This window comes from Lepidochelys olivacea (assembly GCF_965140295.1).
Source record: "Lepidochelys olivacea isolate rLepOli2 genome assembly, chromosome: 1".
NCBI lineage: Eukaryota > Metazoa > Chordata > Testudines > Cheloniidae > Lepidochelys > Lepidochelys olivacea.
Genome location: NC_140411.1, coordinates 57,876,073 through 57,898,981, shown reverse-complemented (window position 1 = coordinate 57,898,981; position 22,909 = coordinate 57,876,073). Strand labels below are relative to the sequence as shown.

Here is a 22,909-nt window from a genome sequence, read left to right as displayed (position 1 = left end):
GAAATGTAAGCTCTCCAGCACTTTCTGATGTTTGAACATAGTTGAGAAATCGAATGCAAAAGCAAAATTTTCAAAGAACATACAATGGATGCTCCTACAGAATGTGTCTGTGCAAAAATGCCTGTTTTCTAAAGTAGTTGAGGTTTTTCTGAAGATGAAGTATCGGACTGGGAGTCAAGAAATCAAGTTTATAGTCCTGTCTTTGATACTTGACTGACTTTCTGATCTCTACCAAGTCACTTATCCTCTGTGTAACTGAGTTGATTCCTCTGTTGATTGGAACTAATACATTCTTCATATTGATTATTAGTTAAACTTTGTAAAACTCTTGGATGATGTAAAGTGTCATAAATCCTATGTAATCTTATTCAGTCCTTCTAAAAGGTCTGTATTACTTATAAGCCTGGGTTGCAGAGTCGTAGGGCATCACACTTATGTACCATAAAGTTGTTGGTACTGAGCTAAAGCCATGTACTTCAGAGTTCCTTGACTCCACGAGGTACACAGATGAAGCGAGATTATTAGATCTAAAATATCGGCAGTATTAGTATGTCACTTTGTCTTTATTTAAAGCTTTTATTAAAATATCTATCAAAAGGACTTCATCAAAATGTTCCCATGTTGTAAACAATGTGCAAAGGCTGCATGGGCTGGCAGTACTGCTGGGAATGGAAGAAAATACAGTTATGTAGATGACTTTAAACTAGATAAATCCATATGTTTTAATATCTGTTTTTAAATGAAATCTTAACTTTGTAGTTCCAGACTTTTTAATGAGCCTTTCTTTTTGAAAAAAAGCCCTCAATGTTCTTTTAAGGCTAACCTTAATGGCATCTCTTTGCCTGAGAATTCCATATCCTTTGATACCAGTCTGTTAAACAGAGTATTCATTTCTAAAATTTGCTTATAAAAATAGATTTTGGGTCATCCATTATTGCTTCATGTAGCTTGGTGGGGTTGTATGCTCCTTCATGTAGTAGAAGTATAACGCAGAACTGCATTGGGCCTGGTGTTGGCACAGAGAGAAACTGGCCTGCCAGGGGGATTCAAGGGCTGTGATGAAATGAAAGGTGGAGCTAGCGATTAGCAGCTGTCAGAACATCAAGGGTCAATTTCACCAGTCTGAATTAAAGAAAAATAAAAATAAAATGCACTTCCAATTTAGTCATGTAACAATAACCATTATATAATATGGAATTTGGTTGTATGTCTGACCTCCAGGAAATGTGATAAGGTTTCCCGCAAGATTTTAGGAATGAGTCGGGCAAGTGAAAGTCATCAGATGACCTGAGCGTTTTCATTAAATGTGAAAGAAGTCTGGACACTTTTAAAAAGCTTTAATTGTTTATTCTGGTATTATTTTAGACTTGGCCTGTGTTAAACTTAGAGAGGCTTTCATGTGAGGGAATGCATGACGATAGAAAGTAAGGGTGCTGGGATTACCGTTTAGTGTACCTGCTGTGCTGCACATTTTCAAAGCTTTTATAGCCTCTCTTAAATCAGGTTCAGGATAGAGTAAGTTGTGAAATTCACTTTGTAGACTTCAGTGAAAATGACGTGTCCATCTCAAAGCATTTTTTTAAAACTGTTTAGTGTTACTTGATGAATACTGCAAAGATTACCGTAGCATATATCTTATATGATTTATAGCAAAACCAATTTTAGAGAGACACAAGGTGGATGAGGTAATATAAAAAAGGTAATAAAAAAAGCTCAAAAGCTTTTCTCTCTCTCTCCAGTAGAAGTTGGTCCAATAAGACAGTGGTTCTCAACCGAGGGTACGTGTATCCCTGGGGGTACACAGAGGTCTTCCAGGGGGTACATCAATTTATCTAGATATTTGCCTAGTTTTACAACAGGCTGCATAAAAAGCACTAGCAAAGTCAGTACCAACTAAAATTTCATACAGACAATGACTTGTTTATACTGCTCTATATACTATACACTGAAATGTAAGTACAGTATTTATATTTCAGTTGATCTATAATTATATGGTAAAACTGAAAAAGTAAGCAATTTTTCAGTAACAGTGTGCTGTGACACTTTTGTATTTATGTCTGATTTTTGTAAGCAAGTAGTTTTTAAGAGAGGTGAAACTTTGGGGTACATAAGACAAATCAGACTCCTGAAAGGGGTACCAGTAGTCTGGAAAGGTTGAGAGCCACTGCAGTGAATGATATGACCTCACCCACCTTGTCTCTCTAATACCCTGGGACTAACACAGCTACAACAATGCTGCATAAAACCAGTTTTAACATTTATTTAAACAGCCCCATAAACACATTATGCTTACTTCTTAATTACCTTGTTAGGGTTATAAAGGCACTATATATTTGAGTGAATCTGTGTAATGTAGTCATATTCTAAATGCTGTGCTGGATGAACAGTTGTCTAGTTTATCTGTTGCTAATACACCCACCTTTACTGGGTGAGCAGTTTTGTCTACCTGCCTCCATCTTGGTACAGTGTCTAGGTGCAGTATAATTAATTGAAAGGCATAATTTCTAATCAAAAGACCTTGCATACACTCACTAACTTGTTTTTTGCTCATATAAAAGCAACCCTTTGGGGCAGAGTTTATAAAAACTATTCTTGTATATTGTGGCAAATAATCCATCTTCCTTTAGGATTTAACAAGAGACCTCTTGCATCTCTGGTTTGGTTTTTAGTTATATTCTCCAATTTTTTTAACCAATTATGGGTCTTAGACCTTAAGACAAAAGACACATTTTAATTCTTAGTTTTCCTGGAAACAACAAAGCTGCTTTGATACTTCTTTTTAAGAAAGCCCATTAACTTAGCAACAACATTATCTTTTTCACTGAATATGGAGCTGAAAACCTCAAAAAAAAAAAAAAAAGGGCAATCCAGTTACCTTTGTAAGTAAAGATCTCTGTGCCTTTTATAGGGCTTGCAAAATGTGGTCTTTTTCTCTTATATCTGATGCCCTTTCCACAAAAGTAATGCTTTCTTACCCTGACTTCTTATTCTTGAGTATTCTCTCCTGTATGTGTTCCATTTAAATAGGGGGTTCTTAATATTTCAAGGCCAAGTTGGTTTGGTATCTATTTCTGCAAGACAGCACCATTGCAATGTTTTCCCCGTCTGCATGCCAACCTGATTTTCAAGCATAACTGATTTCTAATGAAAATTACTTCTAGTCAATGGAAGAAATGACAGAGTAGGTCTGGTGGGGACATGGCATTGTATGTGAAAGAAAGCCTAGAGTCACATAAAGTAAACATCTTAAACGAATCAAAGTGTACCATAGAATCTCTATGGATAGAAATTCAGTGCTTGGACAATCAGAGTATAGTAGTAGGAATTTACTACTGGCTCCCTGACCAGGATGGTGATAGTGATTGTGAAATCCTCAGGGAGATTAGACAGGCTACAAAGACAGAAAACAAATTAATGATTGGGGGATTTCAGGTATCCTCATATTGACTGGGTATATGTCACCTCAGGAAGGGACACAGAGATAAAATTTCTAGACATCATAAATAACTGCTTGTTGGAACAGCTTGTCCTGGAATCCACAAAGGGAGAGCCAATTCTTGTTTTAATTCTAAGTGATACACAGGATCTGGTCCAACAGGTGGAAGTTGGGTCCTAGTGAGGAAAATAGAAAGGAGCATAAACTCTGGCAAGTCAAGCGTAAACTAGGGCAGGCCAAGAAAAAATTTGAAGAGCAACTAGAAAAAGACACACTAACAGAAAATATTTTTTTAAGTGCATCAGAAGCACGAAGCCTACCAAACAGTCAGCGGGGCCACTGGACAATCAAGGTGCTAAAGGTGCACTGTAGGAAGACAAGTCCGTTATGGAGATGTTAAATGAATTCTTTGTATTGGTCTTCACTGTATTGGATGTGAGGGACATCCCTGCATCTGAGCCATTTTTTTAGGTGACAAATCTGAGGAACTTTCACAGCTTGAGAAGTCAATAGAGGAGGTTTTGGAACAAATAGATAAATTAAACAGTAATATGCCACCAGGACCACTTGGTATTCACCCAGGAGTTCTGAAGAAACTCAGATATGAAAATACAGAACTACTACCTGTGATATACCTATCACTTACATCAGCCTCCGTATCAGATAACTGAAGGGTAGCTAATGGAACACCAATTTTTAACAAAGTCCCCAGAGGTGATCCTGGCAATTACAGGCCAGTAAGCCTAACTTGAGTACCAGGAAATTGGTTGAATCTCTAGGTAACAAAAAAATTATCAGGTACATAGATGAACACAATGCGTTGGCTTTTATAAAGGCAAATGCTGCCTCACCAATCTAGTAGAATTCTTTGAAGGTGCCGACAAACATGGACAAGGGTGATCCAATGGATATAGTGTAATTGGACTTTCAGAAAGCCTTTGACAAGGTCCCTCACCAAAGGCTTTTAAGCAGAGTATGCAGTCATGGGATAAGAGGGAAGGTCCTCTCATGAATCGGTAACTGGTTTCAAGCTAGGAAACAAGGGGTATCTCTACAGTGCAATTAGACACTCGTGGCTGGCCCATGCCAGCTGACTCTGACTCCCAGGACTCAGGTTAAGGGGCTATTTAATTGTGGTGTAGATGTTCAGGCTCAGGCCTGAATGTCTGCACCACAATTAAACAGCCCTTTAATCCAAGCACCCTGAGCTTGAGTCAGCTGGTACTGGCCTGCTGTGGGTTTTTAATGACAGTATAGGCATACCCAAAGGGTAGGAATAAATGGAGAGAGGTAAATAGGAGGGTCCCCAAAGGATCTGTGCTGGGACCAGACTGTTCAACATACTTATAAATGGTCTGGGAAAGGGGGTAAATGATGAGGTGGCAAAATTTGCAGATGATACAAAATTACTTAAGATAGTTAGGTCCAAAGCTGACTTTGAAGAGTTACAAAGGGATCTCACAGAGCTGTGTGACTGTGACAAAATGGCAAATGAAATTCAGTGTTGATGAGGGCAAAGTAGTGCGTTTTTGAAAACATAATTCCAACTATACATACAAAACCATGATGTCTAAAGGAGTTGTTACTGCATAAGAAAGAGATTGTGGAGGCACTGTGGATAGTTCTCTGAAAACCTCCACTGAGTGTGCAGCAGCAATCAAAGGAGTGGAAAAAAAGCTAACTGAATGTTAGGACCATTAGGAAAGGGATAGAAAACAAAACTGAAAATATCATAACACCACTGTATAAATCCATGGAACACCCACACCCGCAGTACAGTATGTGCAGTTTTTGTCACCCCATCTCTAAAAAGATATATGAGCATATATAAGAGATATTAGGGATGCAATCTCATGCTCTGGGTGTCCCTAAACCTCCAATTTCCAAAAGCCGGGCGTGGATGGCGGGGGGATGGATGATTGGAAATTGCCCTGTGCTGTCCATTTTCTCTGAAACACTGGCACTTGCCACTGTCATAAGACAGGATACTGGGCTAGGTGGCCATTGTTCTTGTCCAGCATGGCCATTTGTGTGTTCTGATGTAATGGACATACTGGGTGGCTTTCAGGGGGAAATTACCAGTACCTGAAAGGTAAATCCAATTAATACAGACAAGTATGTTGGTGAAGTATGATGGGGTGGGAAAGATCTCTCAATTTATAATTTTATAATTCTTTTCAGAGCCTGTTACTGATCTTCCTATGAAACCTGATGGTGGACCTTTATTTACAAGACTGCGTAATCCAAGTACAGGCAAGTTTGCAACAGTTAAGGACATTGTTAATATTATGGTTAATTCTCTCCTTATCTCTACCAGAGAATTAATATTTTGCAAGCTGAAATGATGATAGGGTTAATCTCATGTGCCAGAGATTTTGTTGAGGATGCCATGTAGTTAATTGAGTTAAAACATTTAGGATTTGTTTTATAATTTTAATTGGTTGAACTGTTCATCAGAAATATTGGCAGCACAAAAAAGTGGTATATTTCAAGTGTGTCTTTTAAATGCATTAGTTTTTTTGGGGATCCACAGGCCTTTCTTATAAATCCAAATTTAGATTCTTCAGCTAGTCACCTATAAAATAAACATTCAGCTAGGAGAGGCTTTTATTACACTTGCCAAACTTTTGAGCCTTTTCATTTTTAACTATGATTTTCTTTTTACTCAGTCCAAAGTGTGGTATCTCTTTTCTTGACAGTAGATGATGATTTACCTTTAATTAGAAACATATTAGAAAAACAGATATGTAGAAAATTTAATGAACCTCCCTCCAATCTCCAAAACAATCATTTTCTTCTTTGGTTGTATAGCTAGTGTATCTTAAAGCTGCCTTTGTCTAAGACTTTCTTTTCATTAAAGTATACAGTACTAAACCCTGTTTAGTTTATTTAAACAGAAAATCTTCACATTTAAAGTAGTTTGTTTGAAAAAATCTGGTTCAGGTTATTTCTTCAATCCATAAATTCATTTGCTTTTGGTAGGATCATTGGGTTTTTTAAAATGTCACCACTCATGTTTATAACATTAAAACACATCTGAGAACCTTAATTACAGGTGCAGATAATCTGCTAGTTTCTGCTTTGTGCCTAAGGGAAGAGATTAGTGAAAGACAAGAGATGCAGAATGGGAAGAGAGTTTATTAATTCTGTTTAAAAATATTCAGAACTTAGCTTCAGAATATAAAGCAATGCACAACTTCCATCTGCTGTACTGAATTGGCTTTCCAATTTGTCACCAGAATTGAAAAAAAAAGTAGATAAGAATTTATATTTTACCAAGGAGGGAAGTGATCTCTTTAATTTGTAGAATGAAAAGTGTGGGGGAAGGCTTTTAGAGAAAACCTTTAAGTGTAGTTGTTGACACTGAAGCTGGGTAACTTATTATAGAATTACTAGAAGCCTATTTAAAGATCTATAATGCGCAAACCTTTGGTTATGTAACCTTATGTATGAGTGCAGGGTGTGAAATAGAGAAGAAAACACCCTTTTAGCATCTTTTTAGAATATTTATGTTTTAATAAATAAGTTGTTGTCTCCAAATATTGTATAAACACCCATGCAATGTGTGCTCTTGAGAGATCAGCCAGAACTAACCAAGTCTGCAAAATCATACAACTTCTAAAGCAAAGTCTTAGTGACTTTCCATTATAGTAATGGAGATTGTCAGCCTTGTTCATAATGTATTTGGCATTTGGAAATCAAAACTAATATGGGAGGCATAAGAATGATCCATTCCACTTTGTCCACGTGAAGCAATGACAAGCAGGGGGATTTTGTGAAGGGGCCTAAAACAAAGCAATTTCTGTCATCTCCAAGATTTCAAGTTTCTAATGAAACCCACTTGTTCAGCTCCCTCAGTCACCTAATTCATTTAACCCATAATCTCCCTACATCTGTACCAACACACAAAAATAAATGACAAACAACAAAATGATGCTTAAAAGAGTTGGGACTCTCATTCCCTATCCCTGAGTCAGATAACTCCGAGACAGACACAAAGAAAGAAGAGATTCTCACTATCACCAACCCCTCCTGTACAGACAAAAGCTAATTTCTTGTGTGATCTGATTTGGGTTTGAATCAAAGGCTTTGCATTGTAAGATGAACTATTCACACTTCTTATTTATTGATTCAAAATTGAGTAGGGATTATAGAGCTGGTAAACGAACATCTGTATATAATAGTTTTCTTTGTCTAAGCTTTCTTTGTAGTTACAGTGTGTGTAGAATGTATGTATGTTTATGTATATATTAGGCAAGTTCTTCAGACATATTGGATGGTCTTTTGATTTTCATGAAAGCTTACAAATACAAACCAGATTTCTTTTAACAGGAGAAGCTGCCCTCTACTTATTCAATAGCAGTGCACAGCAGCTGTTTGAAGTAAAAGCTTTTCATGAAGAATATCGTTCTTGGTTTATAGGTCAGGCTGTTCAGCATGGTGAGTGTTTCCTTTCCCTTACCCCTAAGTGTAACTAATATTCATACATTTCCCCCCCATAAATGTACTGGTGTATCTCCAGTAAATTTTAGAGTCCAGTCACACAGTATCTCCACCTTCTGAGGCACTCACATGCCATCTGGATTTAACCAGGGGTGGGGCTTTGTGGTTTCTTAGAAGACTGCATTTGGCAGCCTCAATTAGACAGATGTTCGTGTGTCTTGAAAAAAATCAAATTGTCGTAAACTCAAGTGCCACAAAATATTTAGCTTTCCTTGTCAATCAACCTGACAAGCCCTCAGGGAACATATGTATATTTTAATTTTAGGGAAGAAAGCATAAATGGACCCACTTATTTTAGCAATGAAATATAGTTTCAGACATTGAAACATTTGGTCCCTCTTCCTTTAACCTACCATTCTGGTTCCCAGAAAAGCTTTGGGATCTCAAGCTGATGGTTCTTTTCCTGAGGCTGGTATTTAGGAATTTCATGACCTGGAGCAAGTTCCCCTATTTATTCATAGCTCTCTCATCATCCTAGCCTATCTTTTTAAATAGAAGGCAGACAACTTTCTGTAGCTTCTCACCAAGGATCTAACAATGTTTTTATCCATGAGGTTGTCACTAGAGAAATGTTTCTTGCCCAGTCAATTATTGCATCCTATTTTATTTGATTTTTTTTCCCTAGAAAAAGTGTCATTTAATGATAGGGGAACACACAATTTTTCTAAAAACTGTGTATCTTCTTTAATTGTATTATCCCTAGCTGTGTGTTTAATTCTAAATTTCCTTTGCACAGGTGCATATAGGAATAACCAGACTGCAAGTAATGCTGCTGTAAGCTTTGATTTGTTGTGGGTGGGTGTTGAGCTGAGGGAGTGTGCATGCTTCATGCTGTTGATTATATTGAATTTTCTATGTCCCTTCTCCTCCCACCTTCTGCCTTGGCCCCTGAGAAATAGCTGTCCTCAGGAACCATCACCTGCATTTTGTTTAGAAGCCTGGAAAGATGTTCCTAATTTCTTTGAGTGCTGCAGGGGCATGTATAAAATTAACTCCTGTATCTCTGAAAAGGTTATTCTTCTGAAGATAATTCTCCAGCTTTTTGTTTTTGTTTGAGTATTCTAACTATGTATAAGTCTGAAATTCATTAGTTTTTCAGTTCCTGTAAAATGGGTCCATGTTAAACCTAGTTTTGTTAGTGAGCCTTTCAGGTTCCTGAGTGGAGTTTCCCTGTCTTTTCTCCCATTTGTCTGACATATCGGTGGCATGGAATCTCTGATTCTTGATTTCTTGCATCCCCTGAAAGAGGAGCTTACTCCAATTCCCTGTAATTCATGTTATCTTCTCTTGTTTGGCTTTTTTTTTCTTTATATCCCACTGCTCATGCAAATGCATTACCTGGAAGGTGGGTTGAACTGCCTCTCAAGCAGAAACATATTTGTTGTGGCTCTTAATGATCTAGACTACAGAAACTGCTGTGTGAAAAGCATAACATTACCTCCCTTTGATAGCCGGCATGTCATCTTCACAGCATGCTCCATCTTCAGCTGTTCCAGAAACTTAGACCTGATCTAGACCTAAAACATAGGTTGACTTAGCTACGTTGCTCAGGAGTGTGAAAAATTAAGCCTACCAAAGCCCCGGTTTAGACTGATAGGTTGACAGAAGAATTCTGTCAACCTAGCTAGTGGCTCTCAAGGGAGTGGATTAACTACACCACTGCAGCTCTGCCATTGTAGCACTTGTAGTGTAGACATATCCTGCGTTCCCTGCTGGCTTCCAAAGGCCTGTCTTTCTTTCTGCCTTTTTATAATTTATTTTTAAATATTTAATGATGATCTCATTGTTTGGATTTTTCTCCTATTTTCCAAGTGACAATAACGCATTACTAGATTCATTGCTACTGAAAATGTTGTTTTTCCGGGAACAAAAGAGTGTGTAGAGAAATAGAAATACATTCAGAATTCTGTGTCCCCAAAATACAAAAAAGCGTCTTTAAAAATAAAATTGCTTTCTCAGTGGTGTGGTGGTACTTTCCAGCTGTCAGATTAAAAAGTACCAATGACAAGGAATAGATGACTGTAAGACAGAACTTGGGGAATGAGGTTTCTTACTTATTTAGCGGTCTTACTCTAAAATGGAGAAGATTTGGAAATAAATATGCAAATTAATTAAAGACATCACAAATTATAATTTACCATTGGGACTGTTAGTTCTGTTGTTAAGTCTTCCATTGGAAAATCAACACTTTTTGAAATATGAAGAATAAATTATTAGTTGTAAGCCAAATGATTCTCCAATAACCTGATCTTGATTTAGCAAGATTTAGGAAATGCAAAATGGGAAAAGTACATTAAAATTTCATTCCCTCTTAGTGAATTAAAACAAAAACCTCCCTCTAGCTGTCAAGTCCACATATCTACACTCATTTTTGGTTTTCTAATGTCAAATGGTTATCAATTATTAGATCTTATCTAATGAATTTCTAATGAATGTTACATTGTTGTTTCCAATTCTCTATACTGAAGGCTCTGTTAATTGAAGGTCCCATCCTGCAATTGGTATATATTATTAAACATACGCACTGGGCCATATTCTCTGGTCTACTAAGTTCACTTTGTGTCACATAAGAAACCAACAGAGAATTCCCCCATGCAGAGGGAATCTCTGGCCTTTGTAAAACACGCAGAATTCAGCTACAACTCCTCTTCTGCTTCCTACTGCAGAGCTTTCTGCCTGATGTAAGTGGGGAAGGGGCCACAGCAGAGCGAGGTCTCATTATGCCTGATTCTCTGCTGATGGAAGGGATTTCCTCTGCACCGTGCATTGGAGCTAGCCCCCTGCAGCTTTAAGTTACTCGAGGACTAGGGGGAGAGCAGAATCATTAAGCTATAGTCAGCTTCCTATCAAGACACATGTCCCACTGTATTTTAATGTGGCTTAGGCACAATTAAGAATTAAGCCCTCTTATATTAAGGCATTTGTAAAACAAAATAACAGAATATACTTAACTGCTCCATGAAAACGCTGCAACCCCATCAGTAAAATTAAAAGGAAATAATCAATCTGCCTATGTTATGCTTCTGAGGATAAAATGTTCTTTCATCTTTCTCTCCATAGATGGACGCCTATTGTTTGCAACACCAATGGATCCTTTATTTCTGGTGCTTTTCTACCTCATAAAGGCAGAGAAAGAGGTAAGTGTCCTAGATTCTGGCATTAGAAATTTTAGGGGAAACAGCTATTTATTGCTTTATTTTCTCTAAAAGTTATTTTAATTCTTTCAAGTGGGACTCCCACACTAAATGAATATTGCATTATATATCACTGAAGCATAAATACATGTCCCAGACAGGTTGTTGTCATCTTTGCCACTGTTGTTTGGTGATCAGAGATGTAGTGTGTTGTCAGTAAAGGATGTTATAGTTAAGGTTACATTTTGACTTTGATATAAGCCTTATATTTTTCTCTCTGCTCATAATTATCTAAAAAATTTTCCATTTCATCTGAAATGTTCCATTCTTGGTCTCATTCCAAAGGTGAATATTTTGGAAAGTTTGAGATGAATTCATTCATCCATTTTTGATTATGGAAGGTGAGGGAAATAAAAATACTTTTACCACTCTAGGAAAATGTGAAGGTGCTGCTTTGCTTGTTCATGAGTTTAAAAATGGCTGACCTTCACAAGTTGAAATTTCCGTATGTCTAGTCCTTACTGAGGACTAATCTCTAAGCCAGTTTGCTTAACTAAATATAAAAATTAACAAAACAAGTTGAATTATAATCATTGGAAAAATTCATTTTGTGACTGCTCAGCACAAGGTTTCCCCCCAAAATTTGAGTTAAGTTTTTTTTGGCTTCAGTCGAACAAAGCACTTAAATACATGCTTAAGTACTTTGCTGGATTGGGGCCGGTTGCTTAGTACTTTGCGGGATTCATAGATTCCAAGGTCAGACGGAACCATTGTGATCGTCTAGTCCACCTCTTATATAACATGGGCCATAGAAGATCCCTGAAAAAATTTCTAGAGCATATCTTTTAGAAAATATCCATTCTTTGATTTAAAAATTTTCAGTGATGAAGAATCCACCATGACCTTTCGTAAATTGTTCCAATGGTTAATTACTCTCACTGTTAAAAATGTACACCTTATTTCCAGTCTGAATTTGTATAGCTTCAACTTTGAGCCACTGGGTAGTGTTATACCTTTCTCTGATAGATTGAAGAGATCATTATCAAATATTTGTTCCTGTGAAGGCACTTGTAGACTTAATCAAGTCACCCGTTAACTTTTTATTTAAACTAAATAGATTGACATCCTTGACTCTATTGCTGTAAGGCATGTTTTATAATCCTCTAATTATTCCTTTGGCTCTTTTCTGAATCTTCTCCAGTTTACCAACATCCTTCTTGAATTGATGGCACCAGAACTGGATATAGTATTCCAGCAGCAGTCACACCAGTGCCAAATACATAGGTAAAATAGCCTCTCTACACTTATTCAAGATTCCCCTGTTTATGCATCCAAGGATTGCATTAGCCCTTTTTTGCCACAGGGTTGTACTGGGAGCTCATGATCAGCTGATTTTCCAGCATAACTCCCAAATCTTTTTCAGAGTCACTGCTTCCCTGGGTAGATTCCCCCCATCCTATAAGGATGGTCTACATTCTTTGTTCCTAGAAATTGATTCCTATGAGTCCCTGTGACTGTGGTACCTGGAGGAACTACACTGAGAATGCTTATTCAGGGCAAACTGCAAAGGATAGGGCAGACAATCCCCAAAACTGGTGGTTTATTCTATATTTAGATTTCACCAAACCAGTAACCAAACAACTTCTGTAATACTTTACTGGTTACCAAGAAACCAAAATACGGTCCCCTTTAAGCAATCCAGCCTTTGGCTCCCACCCAGACAGCCACGTCTAATATAGTGACAGTTACTAAAACCTTATTCACCATATATAAAGTTCTACCAATCGCAAGAGACCAGACGTATTGCCCACCAGGTCAATGAATATTTCATATCTCACCCACACTTACAGCCAGTTCTTATTAACTAAATCTAAGATTTATTAATAAAAAGAAAAAAGAGAATTGTTACTGTTAAAAAGAAAGAAGAGAATTGTTATGGTTAAAAGATCAATATACATACGGATATGAGTAAAGTTCTTATGTCTGTTTCATTGCAGAGATGGTGAGGCTGCTGATCTGCAAAAGTTCTTCTAGAATCAGTTCAATAGCTTATAGTCCCATAGGCAGTCCATGTGCAGAGCTTGTTCAAATTCTTCCATTAGAATTTCAGGATGGATCCAGAGTAACTTGGAGACCTCAGTCCTGTGCGCTTAGACTTACCTTGTCAAAGTTTAAGCAGATATGAAATAAGATAAGGATCAGGCCCAGGTCTTTTCTTGTAGCTGAACCAGCCATGGTCACAGCAGGGCCTTTCTTGGATGACGAATAGCTAATGTATATTGTTGCTTTGAAGCTAATCTCTGTTTCCTGGTTACTAGTTGTATTCATTTACATAAGGCAATTAACTATTCAAACAGTTCACAGCTAATTTACTTATGTGGAATTTACAAGTTTCAAAGAAAAATGAAGCCAATAATATTTATTAAACTGCAAGTCCCATCTAGATGATAATATACCTTTTTGATCTCTGAATCAATAGAATACAGTAATGAATCATTACAGATAGAAACAGAATTTTAGCATCTACAAGCAAATTAGATCAGAGGGGTAGCTGACAAAGTGGGTATTTACCCACGAAAGCTTATGCTTCAATACGTCTGTTAGTCTATAAGGTTCCTTAGATCACATTGTTTAACTTCTAACAAGATATAGATAAACACAGACCAATACAGTTATTATCTATTCTTGTTCTCTAATAGTATAAGCAAACATATCAGAGTTTCTAGTCTACTTAACATGGCTTTGATAACTATCTACAGGGAATGACCCTGTTCATCATTTCAGTACCTTCTGTTGAGTTGTTACGGGTTATCCACCAGTCAATCGGTCTGTCAGTGTCACACTGCACTGCACAGGGCTCAAAGAGGGAGAAAAATTAAAATGAATATATATGAAACACCTCCAAACATGACCTAAAATAACTTTAAAATACTACCGTTTTAAAGTAATTGTCACCCTGCAGGGCCAGAAGTGAATGCTAGTTCCCATTTGGAAACAGAGAATCTCCTCTTTCCTGTCATTATAGAACACCTGAGTCTAGGCCTGTAGAGCTGAGAGGTATTGGAGTTTGAACTGATAAGCAGCTGTTTGTGTAGGACTGAATAGTGCCTTTCCTGAGCCAGGGGTAGATGCAACGTTTGTGGGGAGGAGGAGGAAACATTTCTATGGCAGGTTGAACTTAAAGGGAAAAGGTGGCTATTTGAAGTAGTTACAGGGGTTAGAATGTAGATAAATCCTGGAATTTGCAGATTATGGGCAAAGGGATGGTTAAGTAATCCAAGGCAGATAATAAATGAATTGATCACATGGCTCTGCAAATTCTCACGTGTAATTTAAAAGTACAATACATCAGGAAGAATAGAAAAATGCACTTAATTAGTTAATGTAATCTCTTGTCCATGAGCCAAAGGACACTAGCTTATCTAACTGGAAGAATTTAAATGCCACTCTTCATTCATGCCAAATGGAGGCAGTAAATTAGGTTTACTTATCTGAAAGGCTTCTCTTTCCTTCAGTACCTGTTTCTTGTTTCTCCCTCCAAGATTCCCTGCTACTGTGTCATGGAAGAAAAAGTATATGGAGAGAGATAATTATTTTCTTTGTGCTTTTAAGTAGTGGATTCAGGATACAAAATCTTACTTTTATGCATTTTCTTCTAGCAGTGAACACCTGCTTGATATTTCTAACCAGTAATTTAACCTATATTGTGTTGGAAATGTTTCATCATTTTATGATAAAGGGTAACCATAAACATGTTTGCTTTATAGCATTGTAGTCCATCCCAATCTTATAGTAGTCCACATTCTTATAAACAATTACAGAAGAATACTTTCAATGGCTTTCCATGAACCACACTTCATTCAGATTTGGTTGCCCTTTGAAAACCTTATCCACAGATTAATTTTAATATACATTTATTTTTTTACTCTTGTAATCGTTTTCTTCTTTTGATTTTTACCTCTACTTTTTTCTGCGCTAGAAACAAATATGAAATCCTTTGTTTTGTTTTGTACCTTGTAAATTTCAGTTGGTTGTTTTATGAATTCTCTGATTGCTCCAATGAGATTATTCTCTAATAATGAATGTGGTTTACCGAAGTGTTTTATTATCACCCTGACCAGCATAATGACTTCAGTTTTGGCCCCCAGAGACCATTCACTCTAAGGATGGAGAGCTAACTGAGCCTTTGTACTGATGTGCTCAGGGAGGTTTCCAAAGGGAAAGCTGTCAATTGTGCCAAACTGTGCTGAATAATTATGCATTGTAATGCCTGGCAAAGGCAAGATTTGTTTGATGGTGCTGTCGTGTACAGTGCTATTTAAGCTGTGCCAAAACCACTTTATATAAGACTTCAGGCCAAACTGGAACTCACTTTCCAGAGGTGAAAGGTTAGTACTATGTTCCTTAAGATGCACTGCTCCTCTGAGATTCTTCTTTATGGAAGGGAAAAAAGCAAAATTTTAATGAAAATTATGATGCTAAATTTAATCCAGCAGGTTGTGTCTAGAAAAACTATTGGCACACATTAACTACTGTAACATGCTGTCATCTTCCAAAGTAAACCCTCTGTACTTTGCATTTGTTTGTCTCCATGATATTTTAAAACTGGACCTTTTAAAGTACACTAATTGAAAAGTTCAGTGCTTTGTAAGTATTTACGGTTTTGAAATCTTTCTTCATAGTTTGTTGCTCTATAAACAGTTTATGAATATGATGTTGTACTACTTGCAATCCAGTCTTTGTAATCCTTGGTTTAAGGCTCTAGCCTTAAAAAAGTTTAATGGCTTATTATATTTTTGCTGTTGTTGACAGTAATGTTTCTATAATCCCCTTTGATTTTTTTTCAGCAAGGAAAATTCCAACCACTGGATCAAGTTGTGGTTGATTCAGAATTTTCTAGCTGTACGATGTTGCTACAGTGTGCAAGAGTGATGGACTCACTACATCATGTTATAGAAGAAAAAGGTACACGATTTTGGATATCAGTTTAGCTAACAGACTAATACTTCAGCTAATATTGGGTTCTGAAGGGTGTATTTATTTGTTTCCGTTGACCTCTGCACAGTGGGACTAGAAGCCACTCTGCTGCTAAGCCTACAGCACTAGGCACTGGCTTTTACGTCTTGTTTCACCAAGCATCTTTGCTGTGCCAATGTAATCTGCCACATGTCCTGCTGCATTTTATTATTGGAGTCCATTCATGTAGTTGATCAGTCTCCTAAATTTGCAAAAAGTTTTCCCTCAATAAAGTAACTTCCATGTTTGGCAAATTAAGCCTTTCTCTTTTGTTTATACCTTGTATCTCAGTTACAGCTCTATTTTTTAATTTTTTTTTTTTTTTACTGTGTATGTATGTATGTACGTGCGTTTCTGTGATTGCAACTGTAACCACCACAACTACAGTAAAATCAGGGATCAGCAAAAGAGTGCTCTCTCAGTAGAGGAGGGGTCTAAAGGTTAATCAAAACTGTACTCTACTGGAAGACTTGAAGACTTTCAAAAGTGCGAGTTTATGCTGAAAAGTGACTATGTGATAATAGCACCACCAGGCTCATCATTTTGTGTGTTTAGAGTTGTATCTGCTGATTTTAGCAATAAATTTTTTTTATTGCTTTTATTCCAGTTAGTTGGGCTGTTTTTGCCAAGTTATGAGTGAATGAGCTGGATTTTATTCCTTCTTTTGCATCAGCAACAGAATTGTTTACTCAGTTACACTTGAATATTGCAGTTGCACAGGTATTGCTGAAGGCCTAATTGAGCATGTAGAGGCTCTGTTACTTTGGGTGATACGTGTGATAGAAAGAACCTAGCTTGTGTTTACATCCCAGGCTTAGTGTGCAGGGTTGGCAAGTAGAACACCAGCTTTTCACTTATAAATGTTTGGTCTGAAAAACATTGAGACAATAAACATGTAACCCCCTCAATGTCATTGGCTCCGAGTAGAACTGTACTTTAGTGATTGTTTAAGTTTAAGTAATGATGTTAGAAGTGGTCTTTATTTCAGTATTTTAAAAGGTGTTGCACTTGGCTGAAATTATATACTGCAGCTCTAAATTAGTAGCATACAGTTCCACCATTTGATATTAAAAATGATATATCATTAAAGTTGTAAAAGGAATCCGAGTGGTTCCCTTATCCTGTGAGCAATATCTCTTTTTTTCTGTTGGTGAGTATCCCATGGGTCTTGGAGTGACTCTTTTGCCAGGTGGACGGTCCACTAAGGAGCAGTGGCACCAGCGTTCCCTGTGAATTACCAGTACGGTATATGGAGAGTAAGCAGGCCCAAGCTGGGATGGGGAAAAGGGAGAATGAATGGCTGTGAGAGGCATTTCAGGAAAGGAGAAGAGACAACACAAGTTCCTGCAGTTTTCCATAAGCTTATAGTGTAGTGTTAAAATTAAGTAAAAAGAAAAATTTATTTTAAAAAAGTCAGCAATTGTCTGCCATTGTAAGCTTTGTTCTGAAAGGGGCGTTTGGTGATAAACTGTATTAAAGAAAACCTGAAACAACTCCATCTGTCAAGGGTATACACATACTATCCTTGATCTTTACACAGAATTCCCATTGATATTATTGGGAGTTTATGTGGCAGTTGAGGACAACATATGGCCCTAAATGTTTGTTAGATACATTTAAATGCATGGCTTTTTTCATAGCACAGCTTGACAGACATGGAAAAGAGGCTTCATAATTCATAGCAATATCATCTGAAAATGTAAGACTTGTAAAAATCCCGAAATGTCCTGCACTGACCTCCTGACTGAATGGAGAGGGTAATCATTCAAGAAGGATACAGAAGTTAGAGAAAACAGAATCTTCCACATTGGCCTTCTTTTTCCATTAAAAAAAATCAACCAGTTTTTCTATTTCTGTACTGTGTAGAGCACCTACAAGGCACTAAGGTATGCGAACAAGAAGGTTTGTTTGAACCAATTCCTGCTAGCCATGGCAGGCTGCAGTTGTCACTGACACCTTTGGGAGGGAAGATTTAGGCAGTGTTACAAGGATAACTACCAAAGAATTGAAAAGTAACAATGGAACAATAAGCACCACAAACAGAAGAAAACTAAAAACTTATTGTTTCATGGAATTTAACAGTAACCTGGAGAGACATGTTGAACTTTTAGGGAACCGGATATATTCTCACAATATGAGATGATGTTGTGTCCTGTATGGGTAAGGGGTGTGTTGCATGTGTTCGGCCATTTCTTCGTAAAAAGCTTCATTTGAACATAAAGTAGGACTTGCTTCCATTGAAAATAGTCACGTTTATTGCAGTGAGCAAGCAGGAGAACATATTGATAACACAGTTACTACCTATGTGTTGAGACCAGGAATGCTGAATGGATACTGACTGTAGCCAGAAATGAGGGGATTTAATTATAAAGCAAGGTGGAAGGAGATTAGATTTCTATCTTCCTTAGCCTCAGCCTGGCAACGAAGATGAAAGAAATCTGGGACACAAAGTAAACTTTCATTAAGAAAGGAGAAAGTGTCCTTACTATTCCCAGTTACATGTACAACGAATAGAGTAACCCAGCTGTGGGCCTGACCAGAAACCTGTGCTTAGCTTGCAAAAGAGGGTAAATGACTAAAGAAATGATACACATGTCAAAGGATGAAAGCAGGAAGCCTTGTCTGTAGAGGCCTTTCAGTGGTAGTTGAAGGTGCACAGCATCTCACAGGATTGGGTCCCAGGTCAGCATTCAGATTTACCGTTCTGAGTTGCAGATTATTTTGTTTGGTTTCAAAACTAACTCTTCAGAAAGGCTCACGTTGCACATAGTTTTAGCAGATATGAATGACTGTTTACGTTAGAGCTAGAGTGTGAGTTTGGGCACAGCCTAGACAAAGGGGTGGCGCAAAATCTGCACTGCCCCATGAGTAACCCTAGAAGGCACTGTGTGACACACACACATGCCTCCAGGTCACTGTTTCTCCCTGCTTGCTCTGGAGTGGTAGTAATTTTACTGCTGGTTTGTACCAAAAGTAAATTACAGTCCCCTCAGCCCCACCCCCATGCTGGTCAGCAAGTGAAGGAGGAGAAGCCAATGTTCTATCCACCTGCTCCACTGAGGGAGTAATGTGGTTTACTCCGGAGCCACCCAGACTAGGAAGTCTGTGTAGGGGTAATTAAGGGGGGGGGTTACTCCCTTGCATGGATGCCTAGTACAAATCGCAATGTAGCCCTTAGGAAATCGTTGGTTTTTTTTAATTCCGTAGCAAAAATATAATAGTGGTTACCATAAAAAGTTCTTCTTTCTTAACCTTATCTCAGTGCTAGTTCTGTAAATAATAATCCAGTTATAGTACAACAGAGCAACCTCTAGGAAGCTCCTTTATTCCTTTAGACAAATGGAAATTATTTACTTTTGTTTATATATAAAATATATATGTATATAATTTTATATAATATATAGCCTTTTCAGCAACTGGCACAAATTCTGAAAGCCAGCATCTTTATATTTTGTTTTGAAATATGTAAAAATATGATTGACTTTAACTCAGTGTTTTTTATACACCGTTCTTAGTCATAACCATTTCTGGGTCTCCAAGTGCTGCTTGTCCCATTTGTGTCTGTTCTATGGATTGTATCTTGGAGCAAGGACTTTAGCTATTTTTTCTCTTTTACAGCACCACACACATTAATATGTAACAAATACACTTGGGGCTATTAATCACGTCTCACGTTTCCTTTCCACCAACCCACTACTCGCTTGTCATTCAAATCACTCTTAAAGACTTACTTTGTCTAGTGTTCACAAGGACTACTGGTATTATGACTAATGCATTTCTAAAAGAACCTAGTACTTCTCTACTACGGCCTCTCATTGCTCTGTGTACTCTGCCTTATTTGAGAGTAAGCTTCTTGGGGCAAGAAGTATTTGTGTCATAGATGGCACTGAACATGGTAGTGGTGTTTAACAAATAAAAAAAAAAAGCATAACTGGCACTGGGAATCTGGGTAGTAAATTCTGAACCTAGAGCACTGATAGTTTACACTTGCTGGGCTAACAGTAAGAAGTCCCCCTGCCTGGCACCCAGCAGCCAGGGCACTGAAGCAGTCAGAGTTCTGTTCCTGTGTAAAAATCACACTGAACTTGCATTCACCTGCTTCGTTGGTAGAGGAAATTACTTCTTTCTGTTCACTAGATCTGGGTGAGGAGGATTGTTTCAAAATAAGTTCATGTATGAGGGAGACACTATGATAGAAAAGGATTAATAAAGGGTTATGAACTTCAGTTTGTGAGTGTTACTCTTTGTTTCATTTTGCAAGGCAAAAGTTGCACTGTGATCTTGTCTGATGTGATTAATATGAAAAGCCAAGAAAACTTACCTGATTAGAATAACTAAGTAATATTGCCAAGCTTATATTCCCAGAAGGTAGGGAAAAAAGGGGCCATATGAGTTTCTGAGTTATGGAAAGTACTGAGAAAATAGATGTTAAAATGTGCTTTAGGCAGTTTGCTCAACAATACATCAGGGAAACTTCCAAGTCTACATAGCGATTACCCAATTGCTGAACATATTATTTAATTGTAGAACCACTTATATTCCATTTGTATTTCTCAAACCCAATCTTTCCAGATGTCTCAGACCAGTTTTATAGGCACCAGACACATTAGGGAAAAAAAGTCTTTCCAATATATTCTCATATTATCAAACATAGTTGTTAACTCTCACCAATATCAAATGTGGATTACACGTAAAATCCATGTTCCAGTATTGAATCCTTTTGTCAGCAGTTTGTGACTTTCACAACTCATTTCAATTCTTCAGAGGTCTCAGATATTGTCAGTTCCTAGTATGTAATAGTACAAACTGTCAAGTGCATAAAATACTTTCAAACAAAGTGATCTCTGAAGGGTTCAGTGTAATTATTTTTCATGTTTTAATGAAAATGGCTTCACATTCTATATTTCCTTCCCTAACTGAGTCACTCTGTTTCATGCTGTTTGGAGATTCTGCCTGGAAATCTGGACTTGAACTATTTTTCAACATGGATTTGGGGAGGATGGCAAGAGGGTGTCCTCTGCTCGAACTTTCTCAGATAAGGGAAATCCAAAAATTGTACATAATATTCTTGGACCCAAATCATGTTAGTTTCTTTGAGCAACAAACAGGTTCATGTATCCCTTTTGTGCTTTTTTTCTTTTAAGAACCATTTTAAAGCTTTTTTTTGAGTCCCAAAAGGCTGTATCCAACAATATCGCAACTAACTACTTAATCTGCAACAGGTCAGTTATAAAATGAAGCATAGTATTTGGAGTTTTCTTTTCTTTTTTCAGAGTAACAGCCGTGTTAGTCTGTATTCGCAAAAAGAAAAGGAGTACTTGTGGCACCTTAGAGACTAACCAATTTATTTGAGCATAAGCTTTCGTGAGCTACAGCTCACTTCATCGGATGCATACTGTGAGCATAAGCTTTCGTGAGCTACTGTTACCAGCAGGAGAGTAAGTTTGTGGGGGGGGGGGGGGGGGGCGGAGGGTGAGAAAACCTGGATTTGTGCTGGAAATGGCCCAACTTGATTATCATACACGTTGTAAGGAGAGTGATCACTTTAGATAAGCTATTACCAGCAGGAGAGTGGGGTGGGAGGAGGTATTGTTTCATGGTCTCTGTGTATATAATGTCTTCTGCAGTTTCCACAGTATGCATCCGATGAAGTGAGCTGTAGCTCACGAAAGCTTATGCTCAAATAAATTGGTTAGTCTCTAAGGTGCCACTAAGGTGCCTTTTCTTTTCTTTTTTGCTATGTAAAAATATTTACTTTTTTACTCTTCTACCATGGTTGAGATTAAATTAAACTATATCTTGTATGTAACATTCCCCAACCCCTCACCGTCCCCTGCTATGCACACACAAAAAGTACATAACAATTAGATATTTGTATGCAGTTTGAAAGAGCCAAAATAAACCTCAAAGAAGGAAATGCCGAAGGAACCATAAATAAACCGTTGTTGGTTGTTTGCAGGGAGAGAAAGAAACTCCATGAGCCTAGTGCTGGAGTATGGTATCAGACCTTTTAAATTACATAAAACAGATGTAAGTATTAATGGTAATGTTATATAGGTTATTAAACCCTATTGAAATACCTGTTAAAGAGCAAGATTGAAATGTGGTGTGTTCTAAAGTCTCCTATATCATCTTTCACATTCACATCTTTCACATTTCATTCAATTTCCGGACTTTATGCACTATTAATTTAGTGTGCAGTTCTATGCTGAAATTTTCCTGAAATCTTTGTAATTTCCTCTTCCATTTGCCCCAGCACACGCAGATAACTAATCATTCAGCAGCAATGAATGTTTATGCTCTCATAGTTGCAGATATGGAAAATATTTTAATACATATATCATAATTAATTTATATTGTGCTTAACAAATAATAGATAAGACATATTACCATCCCCAAATAATTTGCATGTTTCACTTTTTTTTTTTTTTTAAGAACTACAACTTGTTTGCTTTGACATTTATGTTAAATTATTTAGAAGCAGGAGGAGGAGATGAAAAAGAAAATGTTGCTATCCACCATCCTATGAGTCTTTGGGGGAGAATGCTTGGAAGAGCAGTGAAATATTTTTTATAAACTATTCTTTTTTTCTGCCTTTGGTGCCAGATGCATCTGTTTACAAAGTCCAGGTTTAAGACATGAGGCTTAACAACAAATTGACTAGGAACTGAACCTGAGATGAAAAAAACAGCTGTGACCATATCACTTATAAATGTAACCGTCTGTTGGCATGTGTCAAAAGGGATTCAGCAAAGCACTTAAGCATGTGCTCAACTTTGATCATGTAAATAGTCTCATTGACACCACTTTTGAAACCATT

The 22,909-nt window shown here is 37.3% G+C and overlaps 1 protein-coding gene across 4 annotated transcripts in view; it reads left to right on the top strand.

Moving 5' to 3' along the window:
- The window catches only part of RNASEH2B (ribonuclease H2 subunit B), a 51,491-nt gene that overhangs the window by 8,278 nt on the left and 20,304 nt on the right, over positions 1–22,909 (top strand). For all 4 annotated transcript variants that reach the window (XM_084615063.1, XM_084615064.1, XM_084615062.1 and 1 more), the window contains exons 2-5: positions 5,618–5,689; positions 7,769–7,876; positions 11,000–11,076; positions 15,921–16,038. In XM_084615063.1, the coding sequence (XP_084471189.1) occupies positions 5,618–5,689; positions 7,769–7,876; positions 11,000–11,076; positions 15,921–16,038 (375 nt within the window). The remainder of the gene's footprint in view (positions 1–5,617; positions 5,690–7,768; positions 7,877–10,999; positions 11,077–15,920; positions 16,039–22,909) is intronic.